Source organism: Alosa pseudoharengus, unplaced genomic scaffold (genome assembly GCF_046254945.1).
Source record: "Alosa pseudoharengus isolate Yale_2024_CS ecotype anadromous, Long Island Sound unplaced genomic scaffold, YU_APseudo_1.1 YU_APseudo_1.1_scf_6, whole genome shotgun sequence".
In the NCBI taxonomy this organism is placed as follows: domain Eukaryota; kingdom Metazoa; phylum Chordata; class Actinopteri; order Clupeiformes; family Clupeidae; genus Alosa; species Alosa pseudoharengus.
In genome coordinates this window covers 30,492,412-30,517,485 of record NW_027468848.1, presented here as the reverse complement: position 1 = coordinate 30,517,485, position 25,074 = coordinate 30,492,412, and the positions used below count along the sequence as shown (strand labels likewise).

The 25,074-nt window shown below is 44.7% G+C and overlaps 1 protein-coding gene across 1 annotated transcript in view; it reads left to right on the top strand.

Annotated features, from left to right (window-relative positions):
- fras1 (Fraser extracellular matrix complex subunit 1) overlaps positions 1–25,074 on the top strand; it is a 153,320-nt gene that overhangs the window by 45,148 nt on the left and 83,098 nt on the right. The window contains exons 14-20 of the mRNA XM_076271191.1: positions 965–1,099; positions 7,117–7,260; positions 8,606–8,746; positions 9,112–9,252; positions 10,430–10,597; positions 15,564–15,704; positions 16,936–17,079. Coding sequence (XP_076127306.1) covers positions 965–1,099; positions 7,117–7,260; positions 8,606–8,746; positions 9,112–9,252; positions 10,430–10,597; positions 15,564–15,704; positions 16,936–17,079 — 1,014 coding nt within the window. The remainder of the gene's footprint in view (positions 1–964; positions 1,100–7,116; positions 7,261–8,605; positions 8,747–9,111; positions 9,253–10,429; positions 10,598–15,563; positions 15,705–16,935; positions 17,080–25,074) is intronic.

The following is a 25,074-nucleotide window of genomic DNA, read 5'->3' as shown; positions in this document are numbered from 1 at the left end:
GTGAGATTTTTATGAAAAGCTTAAGCCACACTGTGACCCCATGTATTTGAGTATGATAATGTGACCTAAGTGAGGAAAGAGATATGACAGATCTGTGCTTCTCTGGCAGACCATCAGCGATAAACAAGGTGAAGCGCTGAATGATATAGGCGGGAAATCCCTTTTCTCCCTCTCCCCCTCTGATCCTCCTCCTCTCCTCCTCCCATCCCATCCTCTCCCACCACAGCTCCAAGTCTGCACACGTTTCTTAGGGGATTAAATTAAAAAATGATGCCTCTCCTCTAAAGATTTAATCGAGCACCCCAAGGGGCCTTACTGTTTTCGGAGAGATAAGGCCATTGGTTTTTAAGGCTTTCGCTTGTATCTCATATAACACACAACCCCTCCACACACACACACACACACACACACACACACACACACACACACACACACACACACACACATACACATAAAACTCACAAACGCACAGAACACACACACACACACACACACCTCCACCCCTCCCCTTCCCATCCCAAATTCCTCTCCCCTCGCCCTCACCTCTCCCTCTGCATATCTCTGTGATGACAGATGGTGGAAAAAGTACCAGGCCGGTATATTAACTCCATGTCCCCTTAAGCAGGGAGCTGGCCTGGTTGTGTTGAGGGGCAATAGATAAGAGGCATCGGAGGCGCTGCGCCGTACAGTAGGAATAGTCGGAGGTCAGGTCTCGGCCATGTTTTAGTCTGCTGGTAACGCTACTGAGAGGGGGAATCCCTCAGGTGCAACTGAGTTATGATGCATTTGTCCTAATGCCTAGTGCCTGATTTTATGATCTTTGTCTCTCTTGTGCAGTCTTCCACTCTCTTGTTCTCACAGGCAAGTTCATCTTGTGATCTTGAACTTGATCGGAGATATTTCAAATGAAAAATTTCTAATCTTGCTCTCTCCCTCCCTCTCTCTCTTCCTCTGGCCCCCCCAGCGTGCCAGCCGGGCTGTGCCACCTGTGAGAACGGCTTCGAGTGCTCCTCCTGCGGAGGGTCCCTGCTGCTGAGGAACAGGCAGTGCGTGGCCACCTGCGATGCAGGCTTCTACCAGGACCACACACAGTGCCTACGTATGTGTCTCACCCTCCATACCTCTACCTCTCTTTCTTGTCCTCCCTCTCCCTGTCTCTCATCCTCTCTCTCTCTCCCACTCCCTGTCTCTCATTCTCTCTATATCTCTCTATCTTTCTCTATCTCTTTCTCTCTCTCTCTCTCTCCATTCAATTCAATTCAAAAAACTTTATTGCCATGACAATTCATAAACAAAGTGTTGCCAAAGCATACTGTGGTAAAAATTAAGTAGGCAAAAAGTAACGCACAGGCAAGCCGACCGTACGGCAGAGTACAAAGCTTTATTCACGACGCCGTAGACAGGTTACAAACACATGCATCCTAGGCGAGCATGAGAGCAATAAGTCTGTTGTAGACAATGCCTTACCGTTATTTATACGACTAAAACAGGGTATTATCGATGGATTACAAAGAAAGAAAGAAAAAGAGCTGTCATGATAAAGAAAGCTATTAAAGAATGCTGTTATTACTCCAGACTCCCCAAGGCAGTTGACCTCAGAGGTCATGGACCAGAGGAACCCAAAATAACTCTTTGTAATGACCACCCTTGTAATGTGTACATATCTTAAAAGTGTAGCAAGTTGGACAACAACAACCCGAGTAGACATTTAACAGCTAAAGTGTTGCCTAGTACCTGGAAATTTCCCCACAATACAATATCTAGATCTCATCAGAATATAAAATAACATAATCATAAAACTATATGTCTGGTTATGAAAAGAAAAAAAAAAACATGCACACACAAAATTGTGCACGCACACAGACATTTTAGTCTTTATAAAGAGAAAAAAGAACCATTGTTTGTATATAACACACATAAAACAGAAAACAGACAAAAAAGAGAGATGGTATAACAGACTGGGGGTGAAATTGCATCTATACAAGTGTAGCGAGGAGACATAGCCCGCTGCCAATCGGCAGGTGCCGGGATCCTCTCTCTCTCTCTATCTCTCTCTCTCTCTCTCTCTCTCTCTCTCTCTCTCTCTCTCTCTCTCTCTCTCTCTCTCTTCAGTGCTGCATTGCTTACATTTCACACCTCCACTTAAAGGCCTGCTGTTTTTGTGTGACACATGTGGTTTATGGCTCTGTGGGCTTCGTGCATCTTCGTGCAAGGAAAAGCCTGTTTTTGTTCTAAAAGTTTTGTTCTGAGTGTTCTGAATGACAGAAAAATGCAGGACTGTTTGAGTGGTACGATTGAGGGATATAAAATCTAAAGTATGGCAAAGCTAGGCACATAAATAAGAGATAACCCCAAAGCTTTCTTTTACATTTTCATGTAGTCTGGGGCATTCTATTTTTTATTTGGTGACAAACAGCGTGTGGGTGTCTTTTCTCCATGAAGTGAATTCTAATTTGTATAGACCTGCCTCCCACAAGACAGTGAAAATAGCAGTGTATATGTGTGTGTGTGTGTGTCTGTGTCTGTGTGTGTGTGTTGGGATGGGGATCTGTTTTACGAGCCCGGCCAAGACACATAATAAAAGCAGATCCCCTGTGCGGCGTGAGTAGATACTGGTGTTCAGGTGCAGCCGCAGTGATTGTGCCCCGTGAATGAGAATAGGGCAGGAGAGACGAGCTGAGGTAATTCAGGCTCTCACCCGCACCCTGGAGGCCCAGCAGAGAGGCAGGTCCACTGGGACGGCCTGAGCTCCTCTCTCCCCTCTTTGTGTCTTGCTGCCTGGTTACACTCACACACACACACACACACACACGTACACATGCACTGTCCTTCAATTTCACAGTTTAGTGATCAGCACCCAGAGATCTCAAGGCCCTCTGTGAGTGTGTCTGTGGTGTGTGTGTGTGTGTGTGTGTGTGTGCGTGCAGAGAAAATGGGATATAAATCTGTGGCTTTTGTTGAGCCCATTAAGGTGGATTTAGCAGGGGTTACATCTCTCTCATAGCTGTGTGTGGGGGAGAGGGCTCGGGGATGGAGGGGAAGGACACCAGCCTGGGGTGGTGGCGGGGGTGGGGGTGTCGGGGATGGACTTGTCTCTGAAGAATGTGGTAACCATGGGTATTCAAATCCTCTGAGAGCCTGATAATGCCGTGTGATCTTATTCATTGGCGTGGGCACGGAGTCATCTGTAATCCGAGCGACACGGGAAAACAGCCCCGCGTTCAGAAAGATCCCAAAAAAGTGCCTTTTGTCTGGCTAACCTCAGAGACCTCCTAGACAAAGGGAGAGGCAGATAGACAATAAGGAATGGGTGTCGGTGGGGAAGGTGGCACGGTCAGGGGGATCAGGTTAGCGCTAATAAAGGGGGCAGTCTGGGGGGCGCAGCCCTGCTCTTCTCAGGGGTATTTTGATATCCGCACCCAGGGCTGGGTGTCACGTGGAACACTTGTCCCCAAAGTCCCTCCAAACATGGCTGGAGTGTGTACGTGTGTACGTGTGTGTGTGTGGGGGGGGGGGGGTCTGTGTCTGTGTGTGTCTGCATTCATGGAGAGCAACTGAGGCCTGGGGAGAAGTCAATTTTGGACCTTGGCTCAGGTGTTTATGTAGGTGTTGTTATGAATGTGTGTGTGTGTGTGGGGGGGGGGGTATGTGCATAGTCTTTAGTGTATGCGAAAGAGTATACATTTTCCGCCATGATTACAGTATTTATATAGTTTGGGGGCAGCCGTGACCTACTGGTTAGCGCTTCGGACTTGTAACTGGAGGGTTGCCGGTTCGAACCCCGACCAGTAGGAACAGCTTTGAGCAAGGCACCTAACCCCTCACTGCTCCCCGAGCGCCACTGTTGTTGCAGGCAGCTCACTGCGCCGGGATTAGTGTGTGCTTCACCTCACTGTGTGCTCACTGTGTGCTGAGTGTGTTTCACTAATTCACGGATTGGGATAAATGCAGAGACCAAATTTCCCTTACGGAATCAAAAGAGTATATATACTATACTTATACTTTATATTAGTTTGTGTAGTGTGTGTGTGTGTGTGTGTGTGTGTGTGTGTGTGTGTGTGTGTGTGTGTGTTTATTCTGTCCATATGCCTCTTTATATGTGTACTGGGTATACTGTAGGCTTCTTCCTCTGTATATGTGGTGTGTGTGCACATGTTTGTGTGTGTGTGTGTGTGTGTTGTGTTTACTCTTGCTGCACACACGACACCCTGTCTCCTCACTCTGCCCCTCTGGCCTCACTCTGTTTGTGTGGCCGCCATCTTTTGGCTCGCTGCCAGTTTCGGAGTTCCCCCCTCCCAGACCCTCCCACCTGTGCTGAGAATCAGGGAGGGGATTATGCCACACAGACCCGCGGGCATCTCCTCTGCCCCTGGATGCCTATCTCCAGACCCTCTCTGCTGACCAGTGCAGACTGTTTACCTTTGACCTCTAGGTAGAAGCTTGTCAGAGAGAGAGAGAGAGAGAGAGAGAGAGAGAGAGAGAGAGAGAGAGAGAGAGAGAGAGAGAGAGAGAGAGAGAGAGAGAGAGAGAGAGAGAGAGAGAGAGAGAGAGAGAGAGAGAGAGAGAGAGAGAGAGAGAGAGAGAGAGAGAGAGAGAGAGAGAGAGAGAGAGGGAGAGAGCCTCTCTGATTGGGCCATGCTCCCATTCAGGAGTATCTAGCATATGGGAGATACTGACAGACATGATGAAATCATCACTAATGCAGTCACCGGTCTCCAATGGCAGTCTGTGGGCATTCGACGGGTCGGGGGCGTGTTATTTTGGTGTCGGCTCATGCATTTTAGATGGCGTTTGAAGTCTGAGCTGTTTTCAAAGCTGTAGCTCCCGAGCTAGTGTTGTGTGTTCCTAGAGACAGACCCCAGAGGAACTGGCTCGGTTCCTCAGTCTATCCGATCCCTGCGGTAGCGGCATGAAGATAATATCTCATTTCCATCTGAGATGAAGCAAGAAACAATCCACTGAATCCACTACTGAGATGCGGGTAATTTTGCCACATCTGTGACAATGCCTTTATTTGACCATCTTTAGCTTTATTTTTTTATTTTATTTTTTTGTGCTTTTTAAAATATTATATCCGTTTGCCGTTAACTGAATACCTCAGTGGTTGACGTCAAAAAAAAAAAAAAGGGAAACAAGTAAAAATAAATGTTCTCGGCCTGCCTGGGTGGTAGAATACATAATCCCAGTTGTAGGCTGTATGTGACTGTTTTTTTTTTTGTTTCATTGTCAGACACTGCAGAAATTATTCACACAATTGTTGTATAATGTTGTGCCATCTTATATAATGAAAGTGAAAAGGAAAAGAGTAGCCAGTAGAAAAAGAAACAATCTCTCTTGAGTCATAATACAGAATTTCTATATTTCCTAACTGCGGAGTTGCTCGGATGTCCTTAATGCATATTATTGCTGTGCAGTGCGCTGCTATCTGTGATGCTTCATTAGTTAAGTGACATCATCAGTCCTAGGAGGCACACACACACACACACACACACACACAGTATCCAGAGTTAAATGATTTCATGATGCATGCTCCCCCGCCCACGCATGTACATGGATTATGGTGATGGCATTTCGCCTCCTCTGTTTGGAGTGTTATTCCCTCCCTCTCTGGTCCTGCCTACAATTTTATATATAGATGTGTGATAGGTGTGTCATGTTTGGAGAGTTGACCGAGTGCACTTAAAAAAAAACTTAAAAAAAAAAAAAACTAGAAAGCTCCACCTCTCTAATATACATATAAAACTGACTTCCTGTGTTTAACTCTGAAACAACAGATGGGAGGTTTTATAAAGTTTTGTTTGGTCCAGCATCATACAATCTGTTTTGGTGCCTTAGTGTCAGTTCTGCACTAAAGCACTAAAAGATCCCTGTTAATTAGTCAACACACTCTCTCAATTCCAGGAGCTTACTATTTTTTCAGTCTTGTCGTGTGGTTGTGAGAGCGAAAGTGGATTGCCACAGATTTAATTGGAAGGGAATGATCTTTAGCTTCCCTAATTCCTACTCTGCACCCAGATGCATTCGTCCAGTCAGTATTTTCAGGCGGTAGCGTGACCTATTTTCTCAGCCTGAGCCCCGTGGACCGATGCAGAAATCAACATTCAAAAGCTGCGTCTAAAAAAAAAATCTAATTAAGATTTCATCACCAGAGTTCCTTTGTGAGCGGTGATTACGTTTCTGATCTCTGCAGGTCATCCGTCTTTAGAAAGTACAGTACAGTGAGTTAGTGGGAGGCAGCAGACCTCCAGAACAGTACGGTGTGTGTGTGTGTGTGTGTGTGTGTGTGTCTATGTGTGTATCTCTCTTTCTCACTCTTTTTTCCCTCTCTCTTTCTCTCTCTCTGTGTATGTGTGTATGTGTCCTCAGGCCTCCTGCTGTGCGTTTCAATAAGAGATTTGTGAAGGGAGGTTGTGTGTGTGTGTGTGTGTGCGTGTGTGTGTGTGTGTGTTTGTGTGTTCACAGCCCTTGCTGTGTTGCTCATTGTGATGTGTGTGAAGAGAAGGTGTTGTAATTGACTTCTTGGTTGTGTTGTTCCTGGGTTTACAGGAGGCTGTTTGCGTGCATGCGTCTTTGTGTCTGTGTGTGTGTATGTCTTTGTGTGTGTGTGTGTGTGTGTGTGTGTGTGTGTGTGTGTGTGTGTGTCTGTGTGTGTGTGTGTGTGTGTGTGTGTGTGTGTGTTATCCCACTGGATTGCCTCCTCTCTTTTATTCCTCTTGCTTTTGTTGGTGTTTTACAGACACTCATAAAAGTTGCCCTTTTGTCCCCCCACCCACACTGCCCATGTCCTTAATCCAGCAGAGGGGCAAAAGAGCAACACACACACACACACACACACACACACACACACACACACACACACACACACACACACACACACACACACACACACACACACACCCACCACCACCACCACACACACCACCCTCAACCCACCACAAACTGACCTCTCACAGCCATTCCTGAGAATGTCTCTTTCTGACTGTAGTTGTGTTTGACTCTATTTGTGGTAAGAGCTGAGTCTATTCCCACAATGCAACAGGGTGGTCACCAGAAACAGGGAAGCCTCTGATTGGCTAATTGCTTCCTTGTCTTCCCTCTCTTCATTGTGCTCTGCAGGCTGCCATGAAGCCTGTTCGTCCTGCCGCGGTCCTGGCGAAGAGGCCTGCCTGACCTGCTCGAGCCCTGCCCACCAGCTTAAAGATGGACGCTGTGTGGCCGACTGTGGCGCCGGCTTCTTCTCCAGCGGCAGCAGCTGTTACGGTACGCCCCCCGTCTCCAGACGACGAGACACACACACACACACACACACACACACACACACACACACACACACACACTCCTACAAACACTCGCTTACGCGAGTAAACAAGCATGGTGTGTAACTCATACCGAAGTCTGCTTGTTTGAAATGAGCTGCTGCTGCTGTGCTTTAGATGTTCTGTTAAATCTTTCATTAACATTTCTAAAGACACTTGGAGGACCCGATGGGTTTGTGTGATCAGATTAATATTTCATTCTCCACCGCAACATGGAGAGGATGAATAAAAGTGGCAAAGAGATGCTTCTCTCTCATTTCCCAAATATAACTTTAAATGAAGATTAAAGCAATGGATAGGAATCAGGGATAGGAAAGTAATATCACCTATTTGTTTTGTTTTGTTTATTTGAATGTATGTGATTGTATGTGATGGCTCAGTGAGATTGGCTGTCTGTTTGAGGGTTTGGGTACATTGTGTACCTGCAGTGTTTTTTTTGTTTTTTTTTGTTTTTAGTTTCAGGTCAGAGAGACTTGTTGTTAAGTAGGTGCAGAAACCCCTCTCACCATGTCTACGAAAGGAGTCCCTGCATACTCAAGCACACGCCACCTGAGTTTAAACCTGTCACTTTAGATATACACACTCACATCACTTGTCAGAATCCGCCCTCCACACACACACACACACACACACACACACACACACACACACACACACACACACAAATACATAAACACACACACACAGTCAGACGCACACACAAACACATACACTGACACACACACATACACACACACACACACACGCACCCACACACACACACACACATACACACACACACACACACGCACCCACACACACGCACCCACACACACGCACCCACACGCACCCACACACACGCACACACACACACGCACACACACACACGCACACACACACACAGAGACACACACTCAGACACAAATGCACACAGTGTCCTAGTCACAGGGGCTTAGGCTGTGCTCTGCGGAGATTTCCTGTTTGCATTGCCATTAATTGTGGTGATGGATGCCTCTCCTCCCCTGTCAGGCTCATGGAATAGTTTAGTAAATGTTTTTGTTGAGTCTGTCTTGTTTGAACGTGTCGATTTCTCAAAGGCCCCTTCTCTCCTTAGTGGCGACGTGTGCATGTGTGAGTGCGGGCCTGCTTGACTGCCTAGTCAGGTTTGAATGATGAATGAGGATCTTGATGAAAGTCTCTGTGAAAAACAATTATCGTGCAAAAAGCCAACAATCAATAGAGTCAGGCTTTTTTTTCTTTTATAATTGAGCGTGAGATGAATGATAACCATGTGCGCTTGTACCTTGCAGCCTGTGATCCATCCTGCGCCACCTGTCACCCAGACAACCCCAGCTGTTTGAGCTGCCCCCCGGACTTTGTGTTGCATCATGGGAAATGTATTTCCCAGTGTCCAGAGCAGCACTACAAAGATGGTCACGGCAGATGCAGAGGTTAGCCTGGGAAAACCTTTCTCTCTCTCTCTCTCTCTCTCTCTCTCTCTCTCTCTCTCTCTCTCTCTCTCTCTCTCTCTATCTCTTTCTTTCTCTCTCTTACTCTCTCTCCCATCCAACATTGAAATGTGAAGCGTAACACAAAATGTGACCTTCTAGGTCTACAGCTTTGTACAACCTTCATTACGTCTTGCCTCTGAGGAGACTTTTTTTTTTGTAACACGCTGACATTTGCAACAACCCGACACCCCGGCGTTTTCTCGCTGTGGAGAAAGACAGCGAGGAGAGGGTTTGAGGAGCTCGTCTTTTGTGCTGCTGCCCTATCCTCACTGCTGTCTCTTTTTTTATTTTATTTTTTCTCCCAGCATGCCACAGCTCGTGCTCGTCCTGCTCGGGCCCATCCGTGTCCCAGTGTTCCTCCTGCTCGGGCGCGCTGGCGCTGCACGGCGGACAGTGCCTGGACTCCTGCGGCGAGGGCCTCTTCGCCAGAGACGGGCGGTGCCACGGTAAGAGGCCAGCACCACCACCTCCACCTCCCTGGACGCCTCCACACGCGTATTTTAAAAGCCCACTCTCTCAGCCCTGACCAATTCACACTGGGGAAAAAACATGGCACAAAAGAAGTGGAAAAAACTGTGTAGCTCAGCGTAATTGTGATTTCCAGAGTGTACTCTCAATTCTCAAGACTGCTTACTACACATTTTATTCCTTGAATTATACAAAACCCACACTTTGCCAATAACCTGTATATATAAATCCCATCAACTTGTCGGGGATTGAAGGATACTGTCAAAGCATATCATGTAGACTTGGAATAATATTAAAACGTTTTTACCACCTTTTAGTTTCAAACTTTTTAACTTTTTTTCCCCCAAGAGCAACCATTTCATATTCAGCTAGTTCCACATCAAACCAATTTCAGTCTCTAAGTGTTCCAGAGAAGGATTACCTGCCACCACAATTGAGTGAGGCAGAGAATTCAGCTCAGGGTCTTTCTGGTTTCTTCCAGGGATTGTAGAGGAATGAAATGCTGTTTGGGTTTTCTTTCATGCCCAAATGGGTTGAAGGCGTTGTTTTGGCATTGGGGAGAGATGGGACCCTTTGGCTTTTGGCTGTTTTCAGCCTGTCATCCTCCATCAGTTTCAGCTGGTGCTGGTGGAGGATAAGTGCCTGCTGGCCAACACTCACACAAACACGCTCCTGCCAACTCTGCTCAAGATGGAGAAGAGTTTGAGCAGCTGTTTTTCTGGGATTTTGTGTGTGTTTGTTTGTTTGTGTGTGTGTGTGTGTGTGTGTGTGTGTATGTGTGTGTACATTCCACATTGGGAGAAGGTTGTGTTTGAAAGCGAGTGATTGAAAGTTTGTTGGTGTGAGCATGCAATGTAGAGAAAGTTGATTCTCTCAGGGCTAACCATTATTTAATGCTGTTCTACTGGTTTTCTTCTCCTTCTTCTCTCTTCATCTCTCTTCATCTCACTTCTTCTTCTTCTTCTTCTTCTCTCACTCCTTCTCATTCCTCTCCCTCTCTTCTTGTCCCTCCTTCTCTCTCATCTTGTTCTCTTTATTTCTTTACATCTTTGCTTCTCATCTGTCCTCACTTTACCTCCCCTCTCCATCCTTCTCCTCCCTCCTCCCTCCTCCTCCCTCCTCCTCCCTCTCTCCATCCTCCTCTCTCTGCCCCAGGCTGCCACCCCTCCTGTCGGGCGTGTGTGGGGCCCGAGGCCTCTGACTGTGTGCTCTGCCTGAAGCCAGAGGAGGCTCTGCAGACCCTGCACCCCCACCTGCCCCACGGCTCCTGTGTGGCCCACTGCGACGCCCACTCCTACCTGGAGTCCGACCGCACCTGCAGAGGTACACACACACGCACAGACGCAAGCACACACACACACACACACACACACACACACATAGAGCAGTCCTCTTTACCTCTGAGCCTTGAGACCCACTTTTGGACCCATTTAATTGTATTACTGGTTATTACTATTTATTAATGTCCTATTACTTTCTCATTTCAATTGTTTAAACAAACTAATACGTAGCTGCTGACATGACATAACCCATGAATTGGCTTTTCAGTGTGAATGAACAACACTGTTACATCCTTTATTTGTCACGGTAATTCTGTCAGTATTGTGTATATTGGTAATCTGAATGTGGCCATTTCTATGTTGTAATGACCTACAGTATAGCTTACAGTATAGCGGGGCACATTATATTGCCTGGTTGCTGAGCAGTCTTTTGAATGTCTTTTTGGTCTTTTTGGCAGGAAATGAAAGTAATATATTGCAAAGTGTGTGTAATGGTCACTATTCCCTGAGCAGATTCCTCTCGTCCACCTTTAGGGCATTTTGAGTTATTTTGTGTTTGTGCTGCTTCGGGGGAGACCTGAATACTGATCTGTGAGCAGTTTTGTTTATTCTGCTCCATCTCCTCTCATTTCATCTCTGCCATGACCCAGACGGCCTTTAAAAAAGACACAGCTCCCGCTGCTCTTCCCTGGGAGACTCGCCACATACAGTACATACCTATGCTGTTCTCACAACCCCACACATGCAGGCCCTCTCTCACACAGATAAGCCAGTTTTGGCATTTGGCTTATCTCTTTCTCTCTCTCTCTCTCTCTCTCTCTCTCTCTCTCTCTCTTTCTCACTCTATCTTTCTCTGTCTTTCTCTCTCTCTTCTCATTCTATCAATCTCTCTCCGTTTCTGTTAAACACATACACACACACACACACACACACACACACACACACACACACACACACACACACACACACACACACATTACACACATAACTGTTCTAGTTCTACATGTTGAGTCTTGCTGAAGCTAATCACTTGGCTGTGATAGATGGTGAGAGATGTTTGTGATCATGATGATGAAGATGATGATGATGATGAGGATGACACTGGAATGAGCCTTTCCACAGTGTCAGGAGAGGACAGATCATCCCCTGACTCGTCAGTCCCAGAGTTAAACCCCTCTGACAGCTCTACCCTCACAGACAAGGACATCATGCCAGCAAGGCACCAGATGCCATAGATGCCTTTCCTCTCCTGTCTGCATCTATAATTACACAATCTCATTCATCAGGTGCTCCTAGACCTGATAATGACCTGAGGTGTGGACAGATGTGTCTGCTGATCAGCATGTGTGGGCACGGGACCATGACCGTGGCGCTGTAATGAACAGTAGTAGGGGAAACGTTTTCTTGGTTTTTACTTGACTGCTTTGGCTCCGATTCGCCTGTAATGTACAGTGTGTCCTTACAGATTTGTAATCTTACGACTTCACACTCCATCTCCATTAATATATCTCTCCTCCTGCTCGTGGCGCGCTGACGCTCGACTCTCGTCTGGCAGAGCTGAGGTGTTCTGGGTGGCCCCCCTGTCTGGGGTTTCTCCTCCTCCCGCACGCCCCACTGCACCTGAACGACCTGTGATTTCATTTTTTATCCAGTCACGAGGAAGGAGGTAGAGGAGGAGGAGAGCAAGAGAAAAAAAAGGGGGGTGGGGTGGTGTGGGTGGTGGGTGGGAGAAAAAGGACGTGGGATCCTGGAGCAGCCGCCTGCTCGCGCATGTATGTCAACGGGTTCATTGTCACGGAGCCTGGCCTGGAGCTCCAGAGAGAGAGAGAGAGAGAGAGAGAGAGAGAGAGAGAAAGAGTTAGAGAGTGACGAAGCTGCCTCAATGGCGGCCTTTGTTTGGCACCGGGGAGCGTGCCGAGACAGATGCAGGACCTCCTCAGGGGACTACTGACGGGGGGATAGGATGTGTGTGTGTGTGTGTGTGTGTGTGTGTGTGTGTGTGTGTGTGTGTGTGTGTGTGTGTGTGTGTGTGTGTGTGTGTGTGTGTGTGTGTGTGTGTGTGTGTGTGTGTGTGTGTGTGTGTGTGTGTGTGTGTGTGTGTGTGTGTGTGTGTGTGTGTGTGTGTGTGTGTGTGTGCGTGCGTGCGAGCGTGTGTGTGTGCTTTAGGAAGACCCTCCACCCCCTTCTTTTGTTTTTCTGTGCTCCTAACCCAATAGATCCGGTATCAGCCCTGAGGAAATTCTAGTGTGTAAATCCTCCCTGCAGTGCTGCACTGTGTGGATGGGTTCTACTGAGACTACACCTCTGTCTGCTCTCTCATACGCCCCCCCCCACCCCCCAACCACCACCTCCACCTTCAACTCCACCACCTCTTTCTTTGAAGGGATCAGTCTAGTTCAGGTTCCATTGCTTCAGGGGCAGGGGACCTTAGTTTGGTCTGCTCTTGTGCTGCCTGTAGATCTCGGCCCCCAACACACGCACATACACATACACAACACACACACAACACACACACACACACACACACACACACACACACACACACACACACACACACACACACACACACACACACACACACACACACACATCCTCAGGTCAGTCGTCAGTGTCATTTCAAGCATAACAGCATGTCGCTCTTTATGATTAGACTTCACTCTTTCTCTCTCTCTCTCTCTCTCTCTCTCTCTCTCTCTCTCTTTCCATCACGCTCTCTCTCTTCTCCACACGTCCTGGACCCACAGAATTATGAAGCTAAAATATCACAATCAAAATAACCCAGGAAATCAATACAATGGGCCCCGGTCCGTGGTGAGGAATTAGATATGTGGGGAGGTGGGGGGGTTACGACACGCTGCTGGCCGGTGAGTCCCCTACAGGCCTGATGCAGATTGACACCGGTGGTATTTAATATGTCTCCTGCGAGACGCGAGGGGGGATAAACTCAATTACTGGGAGAGATAGCCTCGCTCTGCTCGCTGACAAGTTAAGCTGCCAAAATAGACAAATAAAGCTGCAGACGAGAGCCTCTTGTCTTTGCTCTGCTTCCCTCCTCGGTGCCTATGCGTGAGGGGTCTGTGCTTGTCACAGCAGTGACAGGAAGCCCCGGAGAGGTGTGTGTGTGTGTGTGTGTGTGTGTGTGTGTGTGTATGTGTGTGTGTGTGTGTGTGTGTGTGTGTGTGTGTGTGTGTGTGTGTGTGTGTGTTTTCCCAAGCGTTGGATAGGTGAAAGCAGAGGTGATGTGCTGCTGTCAGGTCCTTTGAGTTTTTGATTGTGTGTGTATGTGTGTCCATATGTGTGTGCTTATGGGTGTTTGTGTGTGTGTGTGGGTTAGAGTTGTCCTGTACCTTTGTGTGTGTTTTGTTTGGTTCTGTTTTGCTTGGGTGGTTAGGATTTGTTTACCTGCCTGGTATCAAAATTGTATTCAGCACATTTGAAATGATGACTATGAATGTCTGTGTATAAAGTCAAATAACTGTGACATATGCTAAGAACAAGCTAAGGCTGGCTGCTTGGAGTCCGCATCAACGGGGCTTAACCATTTGTTAGCCTAGGCATTTGTCAGCAAAGCCTTTATATATCTAGTGTAATAGTTAGGGATGTAACGATATGAAAATTTAACCTCACGGTTATAGTGACCAAAATGATCACGGTTTTCGGTATTATCGCAATATTCAATATGTTCAGAAAGGACTAATAGGCCTACACAAGCTGAAATAGTTTCAAAAAGTCTGACAGCATTTACTATTACAAAATATAGGCAAAACCTTATTAAAAGTGCAACATTTAACCAGGGACGCTGGAACTCGTTTTCATCTGGGGGTGCTCAGAGGGGGTGCTGAGGGAGGGTCAAAAAATTGTTACTGAGTAGATGTGATTCTTTTATTCTGGTGAATTTTAAGGTGGCCTATTGCTACTGAAGAAGGGCATATTTTCATTCACATTCATAGGCCTACATCCTGACTGCACAAACAAACCTGGCTGAGCTGAGCATTCTTAATTCATAGCATAACGTTACCGTGGCATTGTGTGTGGTCCCGTTCACTTTTTCCTTGGTCATGTTTAATTGGCTTTGTGCCACAATTAAATCCATCAAGTAGATAACAGAATCAGTAGGTTACCAGTTTTGTTTCAATTTACAAGGCCTACTGTATGTCAAAAGCAGGCTTGGATAAGCTGAGAAGGATTAAACACATGGTTTCCACACCGTGGTAATCATCCGTGATAATCATGATATTTGAAATGAAAACGGTAATTGTTATCGTCAACATTTTTATCGCGGTTAACCATTATACCGGTAATCGTTACATCCCTAGTAATAGTATTTCTGATATGTTGCTGATTGGATCATAAACGGTCACAGCAACAAAGGGGAATGACTGACTCTTCTCTAATAACTGCGTTACATGTTATTTTCTATATTTCTGATATGTTGCTGATTGGATCATAAACGGCCACAGCAATGAAGAAAAGTGAAAGTGACTGATAATGACTGACTGACTATTATTGTGTTACATGCTCCAAATGTAAAGCACTTTGACCTGCATTCTGTGTATGAAAGGTGCTATACAAATAAAGCTTATTATTATTATTATTATTATTATTATTATTATTATTATTATTATTATTATCATTATCATTGCTAGAGAGTGAGTGAGTAAGTGAGTAAGTGAGTGAGTGAGTGAGTGAGTGAGTAAGTGAGTGAGTGCTACCCGTTGGCTGAGTCCAGTCCCTGACCAGTGGCAGGAGAGCTGAGAGGAGTGATGTAGCAGGGGGAAACATCTTGGCTCATTCACACTTGCTCCTTCATCTGGGTGATCAAAGTGCTCCACAAAGCCTTCTGGGCAGCTCCAGCTCTGAAATAACCCATTCTTGCTGACCACTGCACAAACCAAAGTTGAGCGCATTACTTACTCCGAGAGCCTGTTCCCTTTCTCATTCTCTCTCTCTCTCTCTCTCTCTCTCTCTCTCTCTCTCTCTCTCTCTCTCTCTCTCTCTCGTTCTTTCAGAGTGCCACGAGTCCTGTGCCCAGTGCACGGCTGGAAGTGCCCAGAGCTGTACTTCCTGTCCCCGCCAGACTGTGCTGTACCAGGGCCAGTGCGTCCACACCTGTCCACCTGGCTTCCATGCTCAGGACCGCACCTGCCGAGGTTAGTCCTCTTCTCCTCTCCTTTCCTCTCCTCTCCTCTCAGAGCGTTCTGGAAGTGTGATATCAGATATCAGAGGGCGTATGATGTCCTATCCCTCTGCTCACCTAAACCGCTCTTTACCTCCACAAAAGCACATTAAAAAAGGGAGAATTAAAGTGTGTATCAGTCTGCAGTGAAGTCATCAGTCTCCCGTCTTGTTGCTCTATGCAACGCCTCAAAGCCCACGGCCTCGTGGCAAAGGGGGGCTTAAAGAAGATGCCGTTCAGCAGAGTCAGCGTTAGGATGCTCGCAGTCTCATTGGCTTAATGCGTGCGAGCGTTCGGAAGTTATTGGTTATTACGAAAAACACATTACCCGGGTCACTCAAGTAGCATCGGCTGATTGACTGAAGCTCTCCGAAGTGGGAAAATAAAGCGGTCATTCTGGGCTACTCAGAGACGACGGTCCACCCTCTGCCACTTAAATCTCCCACCTCTTTACAGCTCTGCTCCTTGAGCCCCTTCACTTCCTTAAGTGTTCTCAGTTAATCGCCAGAAGACACCCCCCCCCCCCCCCCTTAATTTCCTGCGTGGCCGTTTCGACGATTTTCCGTGCTAATGAATTTGGCTGAGAGGAGACGGCTGTGTGGCAGCGGGCCCCATGACGGGCAAGTGGGCTTACTGTACGCTTCGTTTGCCAGCTGTGCATGTTTCTCTGCAGACCACTGGAACACAATCTTTAATCTTTTTTTAATCTTTTTTAAATACTTTAAGTTTCTCTGCCTTAAGTTGTTGCAAAGATGTCCTCCTATTACTCTATCAAAAGTAACAAAAAAAAGCAGAGTGTAAAAAATGTCCGTCGACAATTAAGTCAACGATAAGACTTGTTGTCTTCTTTGTGGCCAGAGTTCAGATGCAGACACAGGCAGGTCTTGTTCATGTTTCCTGGTACACTTACCTGTGTAAAGAGGTTACTGTAATGCTCTAACCTCAATCTCCTCGCGTGCCTTTACTTCTCGCTGTTGGAACAGAATCCTTTTGAACTCCAACCAGGCGGATGACTAAATGGATATTGAACTGTACAAAGTGTCCCTCGGGGCGTAGTTCCTCTTGGCTGGGCGGTCGGCGTGAAGACAGGGGTCGGTGCTGCTTGTTGCCCTCTGCTTGTCTCTACACGAGTAGTGGTTGTTATGAAGCCTGTGATGTTGTTGTTGTTGTTGTTGTTGTTATTGTTGTTTTTCTTGTCCCCCCAGCCTGCCATCCCTCCTGCCAGGAGTGCAGCGGTCCGTCCCAGGCCGACTGCACCGTCTGCCCGGCCCATGCAGCTCTGCACAACGGCTACTGCAGAACCAGCTGCCCCGAGGGCCAGTACGTCACCTCAGCTGGACACTGTGCAGGTGAGTGTGTGTGTATTTGTGTGTGTGTGTGTGTGTGTGTGTGTGTGTGTGTGTGTGTGTGTGTGTGTGTGTGTGTGTGTGTGTGTGTGTGTGTGTGTGTGTGTGTGTGTGTGTGTGTGTGTGTGTGTGTGTGTGTGTTTGTGTGTTGGAAGGAAACAAGGGTGGGGGATGCCTCTTTCTATCAGTGATCAATGCCATGTAGTCTCTGACAGACTCAACCCAAGAGCTGTTTGCTGTTGAACTTTCCAAGCGCGAGCACGTGCAACGTCGATGAAAGTATGTGCGTAAGGGAAATCCTTTCTTGTGGTTGATACTTGTTCCTCTGTGTGATGATGTTTGTAGCAGCACTTTGACTCTGGTCCATTCTGGTCCCATAGTTTATCCAGCTCGGCCACTAAGCTCATGCTTTAATGATAAGTCACATTTTTGCTGACAGACGGAACAGTCGGTCCATGTTGGGACCATGTTTGCAGTCGTGTCCTGTGAAAGAGTGTTCTGGAATCTCGATCACATTGTTTGTAGCAGGAAATTATGTTCTAGAATGATGAAGATCCCATGTCACTAGATAACAATAAATGCATTTTCAGTGTACTTGTCGTAGCTGCATGCGAGCGTACAGCTGTCGCATAGCATTGAATACTCTCTGAGCGACAGAAAGGAAATAGGAACAAGTTCTGCTCTAAACGTTTTGCTGCCTAATGCCTGCTTTGGTTTCATGAGTTAGGACACAGCCTTAGTTTCTCCATGAAACATTAAGTGCTACCCAAACGTCTGAGAAAAGTGTGATTGTCTCATTCCCCCTCAGCTCCCTGGTAAATGGACTATACATCTCCTCCAGCGTTTCCCATTTGTCTAGTCATCGAGCTAAACAAATCACTAAATGAAGAAATATAAATGTATCAATGTTCAAAGTGGCACCATCTGTCAGTTTATTTTCTTTCCAATTCAGGGCAATATTCTCTATTCTCTCTCTCTCTCTCTCTCTCTCTCTCTCTCTCTCTCTCTCTATCTCTATCTCTCTCTGTTGATTGTAGATGCCCTTGCAGATATTCAGAAGTCACCACATAGAGAGTTTTCATCTAATGCAGTGCATCTGAAACAGTGTTAGTCAGGGTTTATGTCTGTATTCCACGAGGTAATTGCGCTGGGGTGAGTCGATGCTTCCAGGAAAGCGAAAGCCCCAAATGCTATTTGCGACTGATGGTGTTTTGCGACGTCGGTGCCACATTCACTTTGCAGTGATCAGGCGCACTTACCAGCTGCATTATTCCTACCTCTCCACCTCTCTACCTCTCTCTCTCTCTATCTCTCTCTCTCTTTCTCTCTCTCTCTGTCTCTCTCTCTCTGTCTTTCTCATCAGCGACAACGCCGCAGACCCCGCCTGCTATCACTTAACCTCTGAGGGGAATTTATATTTGAGAAAAGCAAACTATAATCTCTCTCCCCGTCTCTCTTTGTCAATTCCCTTCTCTCTCTCACCCCCCCCATCTTTGTCTATCTCAGTCTATCTCTTTTTCTTATGGCCTATTCTGATGCCAAGATTATGCAGAGAGAGAGAGAGAGAGAGAGAGGGAGGACAGTGGGGACCCATCCCAGCTGCACGCATCAGCTGAACTCTGTGCTATGGCACTAGATTACATGTGGAGTTAGACCTCATTATCAGTATGTCTATCAACCCTAAGCGCCCGCACTCCTCCGTGGTTTGTTGTTGTGAGGTGTGTCTAGGTGTCTTATCGGGCACAGCAGTGGGCCTCTGTTGTGATAATGGCCATGTGGGCCCAGGGGGAAGCGGAGGTGCTGAGATTCTTTTGGCCGGCACATCTCAGACTACACAACGACACTTTGACATCCCTGTGGTCATATACCTTTTAGCACCTGCTGGAGCACCTGGCATTGCATTGCAGTAGAAGGCAGTGATCTGAACTTCCAACCGGATGAGCTGAAGAGATCTGTACTTGGACTCAAAACATGTGGATTGGCTTAATAGACTTGCATGTCAACTTTAGCATGCACAGTGTGAAGTAACCTCCTTTAGACAGGCTGTGGCCTACTTATCGGTTTGGTTCCATAATGCATTGTCTGTCTCCTAAATTAAATCAAAGATGATTGATTTGTGATTTGATATAGCATAGCAGTGTCAGTAAAGCAAAGCCAGAAAAGCGGAAAGCAGGAAAGAGGACACTCCCGAAGCCTCAGGCCTGAGGTCAATTTGAGTGTGAAATTTAAACCGTTGTGTCAGATTCTGCCTCTTTTCCACCATCACTTGGCTTTAAAAAAGATCCCTTATAGAGAACACCGTACCAGGCTAGACCAAACAATTGTGGTGTTAAACGTGTGGATCAAAACAGACACCACTGATTTAATTAAGTGTGCTTGCAAAGCAGCACACTTATTGTTCTTCTTAAGTTTTCTTATTATTAGGGGTCCGAGCAGCGTAGCTGCAGGAACCCTATTGTTTCTGTACCGTTCATTTTTTGGCCAAAATTCTGTAAAAGTCATACTGCAGCCTAAACCGTAACTCCAAAACTCTTGAAATTTTCAGGTATGGTTACCAGTACCCCCCTCTACCCATAACCCAAAATTTGGGGTACTGCACCCAAAGGTGGCGCTATTGAAAAAAAAAGTTAATTATGCTTATTTCTCCTTACCAGATTCACCTAGACTCAAAATTCTTTCAGAATATTAATCTCTAAACTCAGATGCATCTTTTTGGCCCTGGTCTTATGGTCTACAAATGTTTACTTTTTCCACAATTTCATGGAAAAGCCAAACATTATAAAAAGTTTCACACTCTTCAAAAATAATCGAATCTTCACCAAAATTCTCACAGACAATGTTTAGACCAAGCCTCACAAAAGTTATCGCTCAGAATTTTGATATTTTGTTCCATTTCAGAGATATAGGCCAATAAAGTTAGACCACTTAGGCCTTTTTTCCTAGATCACCTATATTCCTATAAACCGTAAGTCCTAGAAACTTGACATTTTCAAGTATTGTTACCAGTACCCCCCACTACCCATAACCCAAATTTGGGGTACTGCACCCAAAGGTGGCGCTCTTGTCAAAAACGCTTATTTCTCCTTACCAGATTCACCTAGACTCAAAATTCTTTCATCATATTAATCTCTACATTCAGATGCATCTTTTTCACCCTGGTCTTATGCTCTAAAAATGTTTACTTTTGCCACAATTTCAGAGAAAAGCCAAACATCATAAAAAGTTTCACAGGCTTAAAAAATTATCAAATCTTCACCAAAATTCTCACAGACAATGTTTAGACTAAGCCTCACAAAAGTTATCAAAAGAATTTGGATACGTTGTTCCATTTCAGAGATATAGGCCAATAAAGTTCGACCACTCAGCCCATTTCTCCTATATCACCTATATTCCTATATGAGTAATTTTTTTTTTCTTGGATAACAACCATACAACCATCATTAGGTGGATACCATTAACAGTGCACATTTTCAGATATGTACTCTTTTTTATAAAGCCCTTAATTCTATTGTCAAATGTATGCTAAGAATTTTCTTGATGTTGTGTGTTTGCCAACACACATTTTCACCATTTGAATGTGACTGCTCAATGTGTATGATTGTCAGTGGCTGAGTGGGATAATGCCTAGTGCTGGTGTTTGTTAGGTTGAGAGTTCGAATCCTGCTAGAGCTTTAGGCTCAAGATGCACATGCTATTGGTTATTGAAGATTCACACTATTGAACAGCACCTGAATGACATCAGACAATTAACATTCACACTCATTAGTTGCCAAGAATCAGAATGCCGACACACTCTATGACATATAGGGGAACTTCTTTGTTTACTATTTTTCCTTCATCATTAAGTCTATCATATTTATATTTCATCCATTACTGTTCTTCTCTATAAATGTCTAATTGCCCCAGAATATCCAAAAGTTTTCAGGTGTACTCTTTCAGGAAAGCCCTTCATTTTATTGTCAAATGTATACTTGGAGTTTTTCTTGTGTGTTTACCAACACACATTTTCACCATTTGAATGTGACTGCTGAATATGTATGATTGTCAGTGGCAGAGTGGGATAATGCCTAGTGCTGGTGTTTGTTAGGTTGAGAGTTCGAATCCTGCTAGAGCTTTAGGCTCAAGATGCACATGCTATTGGTTATTGAAGATTCACACTATTGAACAGCACCTGAATGACATCAGACAATTAACATTCACACTCATTAGTTGCCAAGAATCAGAATGCCGACACACTCTATGACATATAGGGGAACTTCTTTGTTCACTATTTTTCCTTCATCATTAAGTCTATCATATTTATATTTCATCCATTACTGTTCTTCTCTATAAATGTCTAATTGCCCCAGAATATCCAAAAGTTTTCAGGTGTACTCTTTCAGGAAAGCCCTTCATTTTATTGTCAAATGTATACTTGGAGTTTTTCTTGTGTGTTTACCAACACACATTTTCACCATTTGAATGTGACTGCTGAACGTGTATGATTGTCAGTGGCAGAGTGGGATAATGTCTAGTGCTGGTGTTTGTTAGGTTGAGAGTTCGAATCCTGCTAGAGCTTTAGGCTCAAGATGCACATGCTATTGGTTATTGAAGATTCACACTATTGAACAGCACCTGAATGGCATCAGACAATTAACATTCACACTCATTAGTTGCCAAGAATCAGAATGCCGACACACTCTATGACATATAGGGGAACTTCTTTGTTTACTATTTTTTCTTCATCATTAAGTCTATCATATTTATATTTCATCCATTACTGTTCTTCTCTATAAATGTCTAATTGCCCCAGAATATCCAAAAGTTTTCAGGTGTATTTTTTCAGGAAACCCCTTCATTTTATTGTCAAATATATACTTGGAGTTTTTCTTGTGTGTTTACCAACACACATTTTCACCATGTGAATGTGACTACCCAATATGTAGGATTGTCAGTGGCTCAGTGGGATAATGCCTAGTGCTGATGTTTGTTAGGTTGAGGGTTCGAATCCCCGGTAGTGCTTTAGGCTCTAGCTCGAATACTATTGGTTATTGAAGATTCACACCATTGAACAGCACCTGAATGACATCAGGCATTCAACATTCACACTCATCAGTTGCCAAGAATCAGAATGCCGAGACACTCTATGACATTCAGGGGAACTTCTTTGTTTACTATTTTTCCTTCATCATTAAGTCTATCATATTTATATTTAATCTATTAGTGTTCATCTCTACAAATGTCTAATCGCCCCTCCATGCTTGGAGTTTTTCTTGTGTGTTTACCAATACACATTTTCACCATGTGAATGTGACTGGCCAACATGTAGGATTGACAGTGGCTCAGTGGGATAATGCCTTGTACTGGTGATCCTTAGGTTGAGAGTTCAAATCCCACTTGAAGCATTAGTGGGTTGTGGATGTTAGCATACTACAATAGAATGCTGTTGGGTTGTGGAGGATAACACACTATAACATTACAGCTACTTGTCAATATGGACTTGTAGTGCAAGGCAAGTATTACTGTATAATTATAAGCTGTAGCCTAAAATTATTTGTTATTCTTACAATATTTGTCATTTCTTATACATATTTAGTCGGCTCTTCCACTTGACAGAACAACTCTATATCGGTTAAGGATGTCACGCATGAAACAATGCTGCAGAAACATGAAAATACGACTTTGAGTTTAGTAGGCTATAATTTTCAGTTCCTGTTTATCTATTGCACAATGGGTAATAATTTAAAGGAATCATGTTGCAGTCTTGTAAATAATGACCCTGCAAGATCCCTAGTCATTGCAAAATCATAGTCTGTGACTTAAAACTCTACTACTTGTCTTTAGATGTGAGAGGGTCTGAGACTGTAGTCTTTCAAAAATCTTTTCCAAATCTTTGCAAATCTTTCCAAAGTTTACCCGCTGGGAAACCCTGTAGCTCCGGAGCAGGGGCTCAGACCAGGATAAATTGTTTGCTCGCCCTCAGTTTCGCTCTTTTGTTCATCTCAACCCAGCACTCCAGTGTGTCCTGCTCTGTGTGCGTCTTTGAGTTAACGTAAGTCATCACTTTAATCACCCTCACTATGACTTTTGTGATGTTTATCAGTTTGTAGAGTAGCTCTGCCATCATGTGTAAAGTTAAGGTCTTTGTTTGTTGGTTTGGTGTGTTGGAGTCCCATGTGAGATGATTAGGTGATGTTGGTTGACTTGGGATGTCAAGTATTGTTTAGTTGTACCTTATATAGCCATATGATTTCAGTTTATTGTTCAAATGTCAATTGGTTTGTTTGTGAGTTGGGATCTGTACTGATTTACCCCATTTCACTGATTACTCCATTTTCTGTTTGTTTCCTCTTTGATGCAGCACACATACAAGTAAAGAACAAAAGAACAGATGAATTGAAACTCAAATAAAGTTAACTTGTGTTGCACCGAAACCTGCCATCTCCGTGTCATCACTCCATACAATTGAGCCTTCTGAGTCACACCATTGAACAGCACCTGAATGACATCAGGCAATTAACATTCACACTCATTACACACTGCTGGTGTTTGTTCGAATCCTGCTAGAGCTTGAAGCTCAAGATGCACATGCTATTGGTTATTGAAGATTGACACCATTGAACAGCACCTGAATGACATCAGGCAATTAACATTCACACTCATTAGTTGCCAAGAATCAGAATGCCGACACTTTATGACATATAGGGGAACTACTTTGTTTACTATTTTTCCTTCATCATTAAGTCGATCATATTTATATTTCATCCATTACTGTTCTTCTCTATAAATTTCTAATTGCCCCAGAATATCCAAAAGTTTTCAGGTGTACTCTTTCAGGAAAGCCCTTCATTTTATTGTCAAATGTATACTTGGAGTTTTTCTTGTGTGTTTACCAACACACATTTTCACCATGTGAATGTGACTGCCTAATATGTCGGATTGTTAGTGGCTCAGAGGGATAATGCCTAGTGCTGGTGTTTGTTAGGTTGAGAGTTCGAATCCTGCTAAAGCTTTAGGCTCAAGATGCACATGCTATTGGTTATTGAAGAGTCACACCATTGAACAGCACCTGAATGACATCAGGCAATCAACATTCACACTCATTAGTTGCCAAGAATCAGAATGCCGACACACTCGAAGACATATAGGGGAACTTCTTTGTTTACTATTTTTCCTTCATCATTAAGTCTATCATATTTATATTTCATCCATTACTGTTCTTCTCTACAAATGTCTAATTGACCGATCCCAAGCCACGCCCCTTTTTAATATGTCACAATGAGGACTTCGGAGGACCTCGGTCAACCTCGGTCAATTTTGAATTTTCTAGTGTCCATTCTGTATGACAATACGCCGGTTATGCGAATGCTATAATGCTTCTTTTGCGAGTAGCCTAAGTAACTAAATAACTAAAGAGCTCAAAAAGGTTCAAAGATAAGCCTGGGATACTTGTAGAAGTGACATCCGATATCCTGACCGTGTGAAACGTTAACACACATAGCATAGGCCTAACTTTGCATAACTTTGGATAGCTACTTTTCAGTAAAGAAATCTTGAGTGTGTACGAAAATGTTGCCTTTATTTGTGTTCATAACTACACACAAAAACATAACTAAATCTGGTTTCCACTGATGAAACGACAACATAAGCCTACGCAAAAAATTATACCTACCTTGCAGGAACTGAACTCGCATCATACGAAAGACGCGCAAAAGGCTACAGTACACCTTCAATCACGTATCGCCTTACACACAACAAGAATAAGCCTACTTTAGCTTTGCTACCTTGCCATGTTTAACTTGGGATAGAAGACTGTTCACAGAAATAAGCTAATGATCATTTTTTCAACAAACGCAATAATAGCCTACTGCATGGCTGAACGAGAGATAGCCAATGTCTTCTAAAGATCGAATCGTGCAAATCCAAAACTATGCCTTGCTATATAGGCTATGCAGTCTCGAAATCGCCAATATTAGACCTAGGCTACTACATTGCCTATGTTTAAATTAATTATAGCAT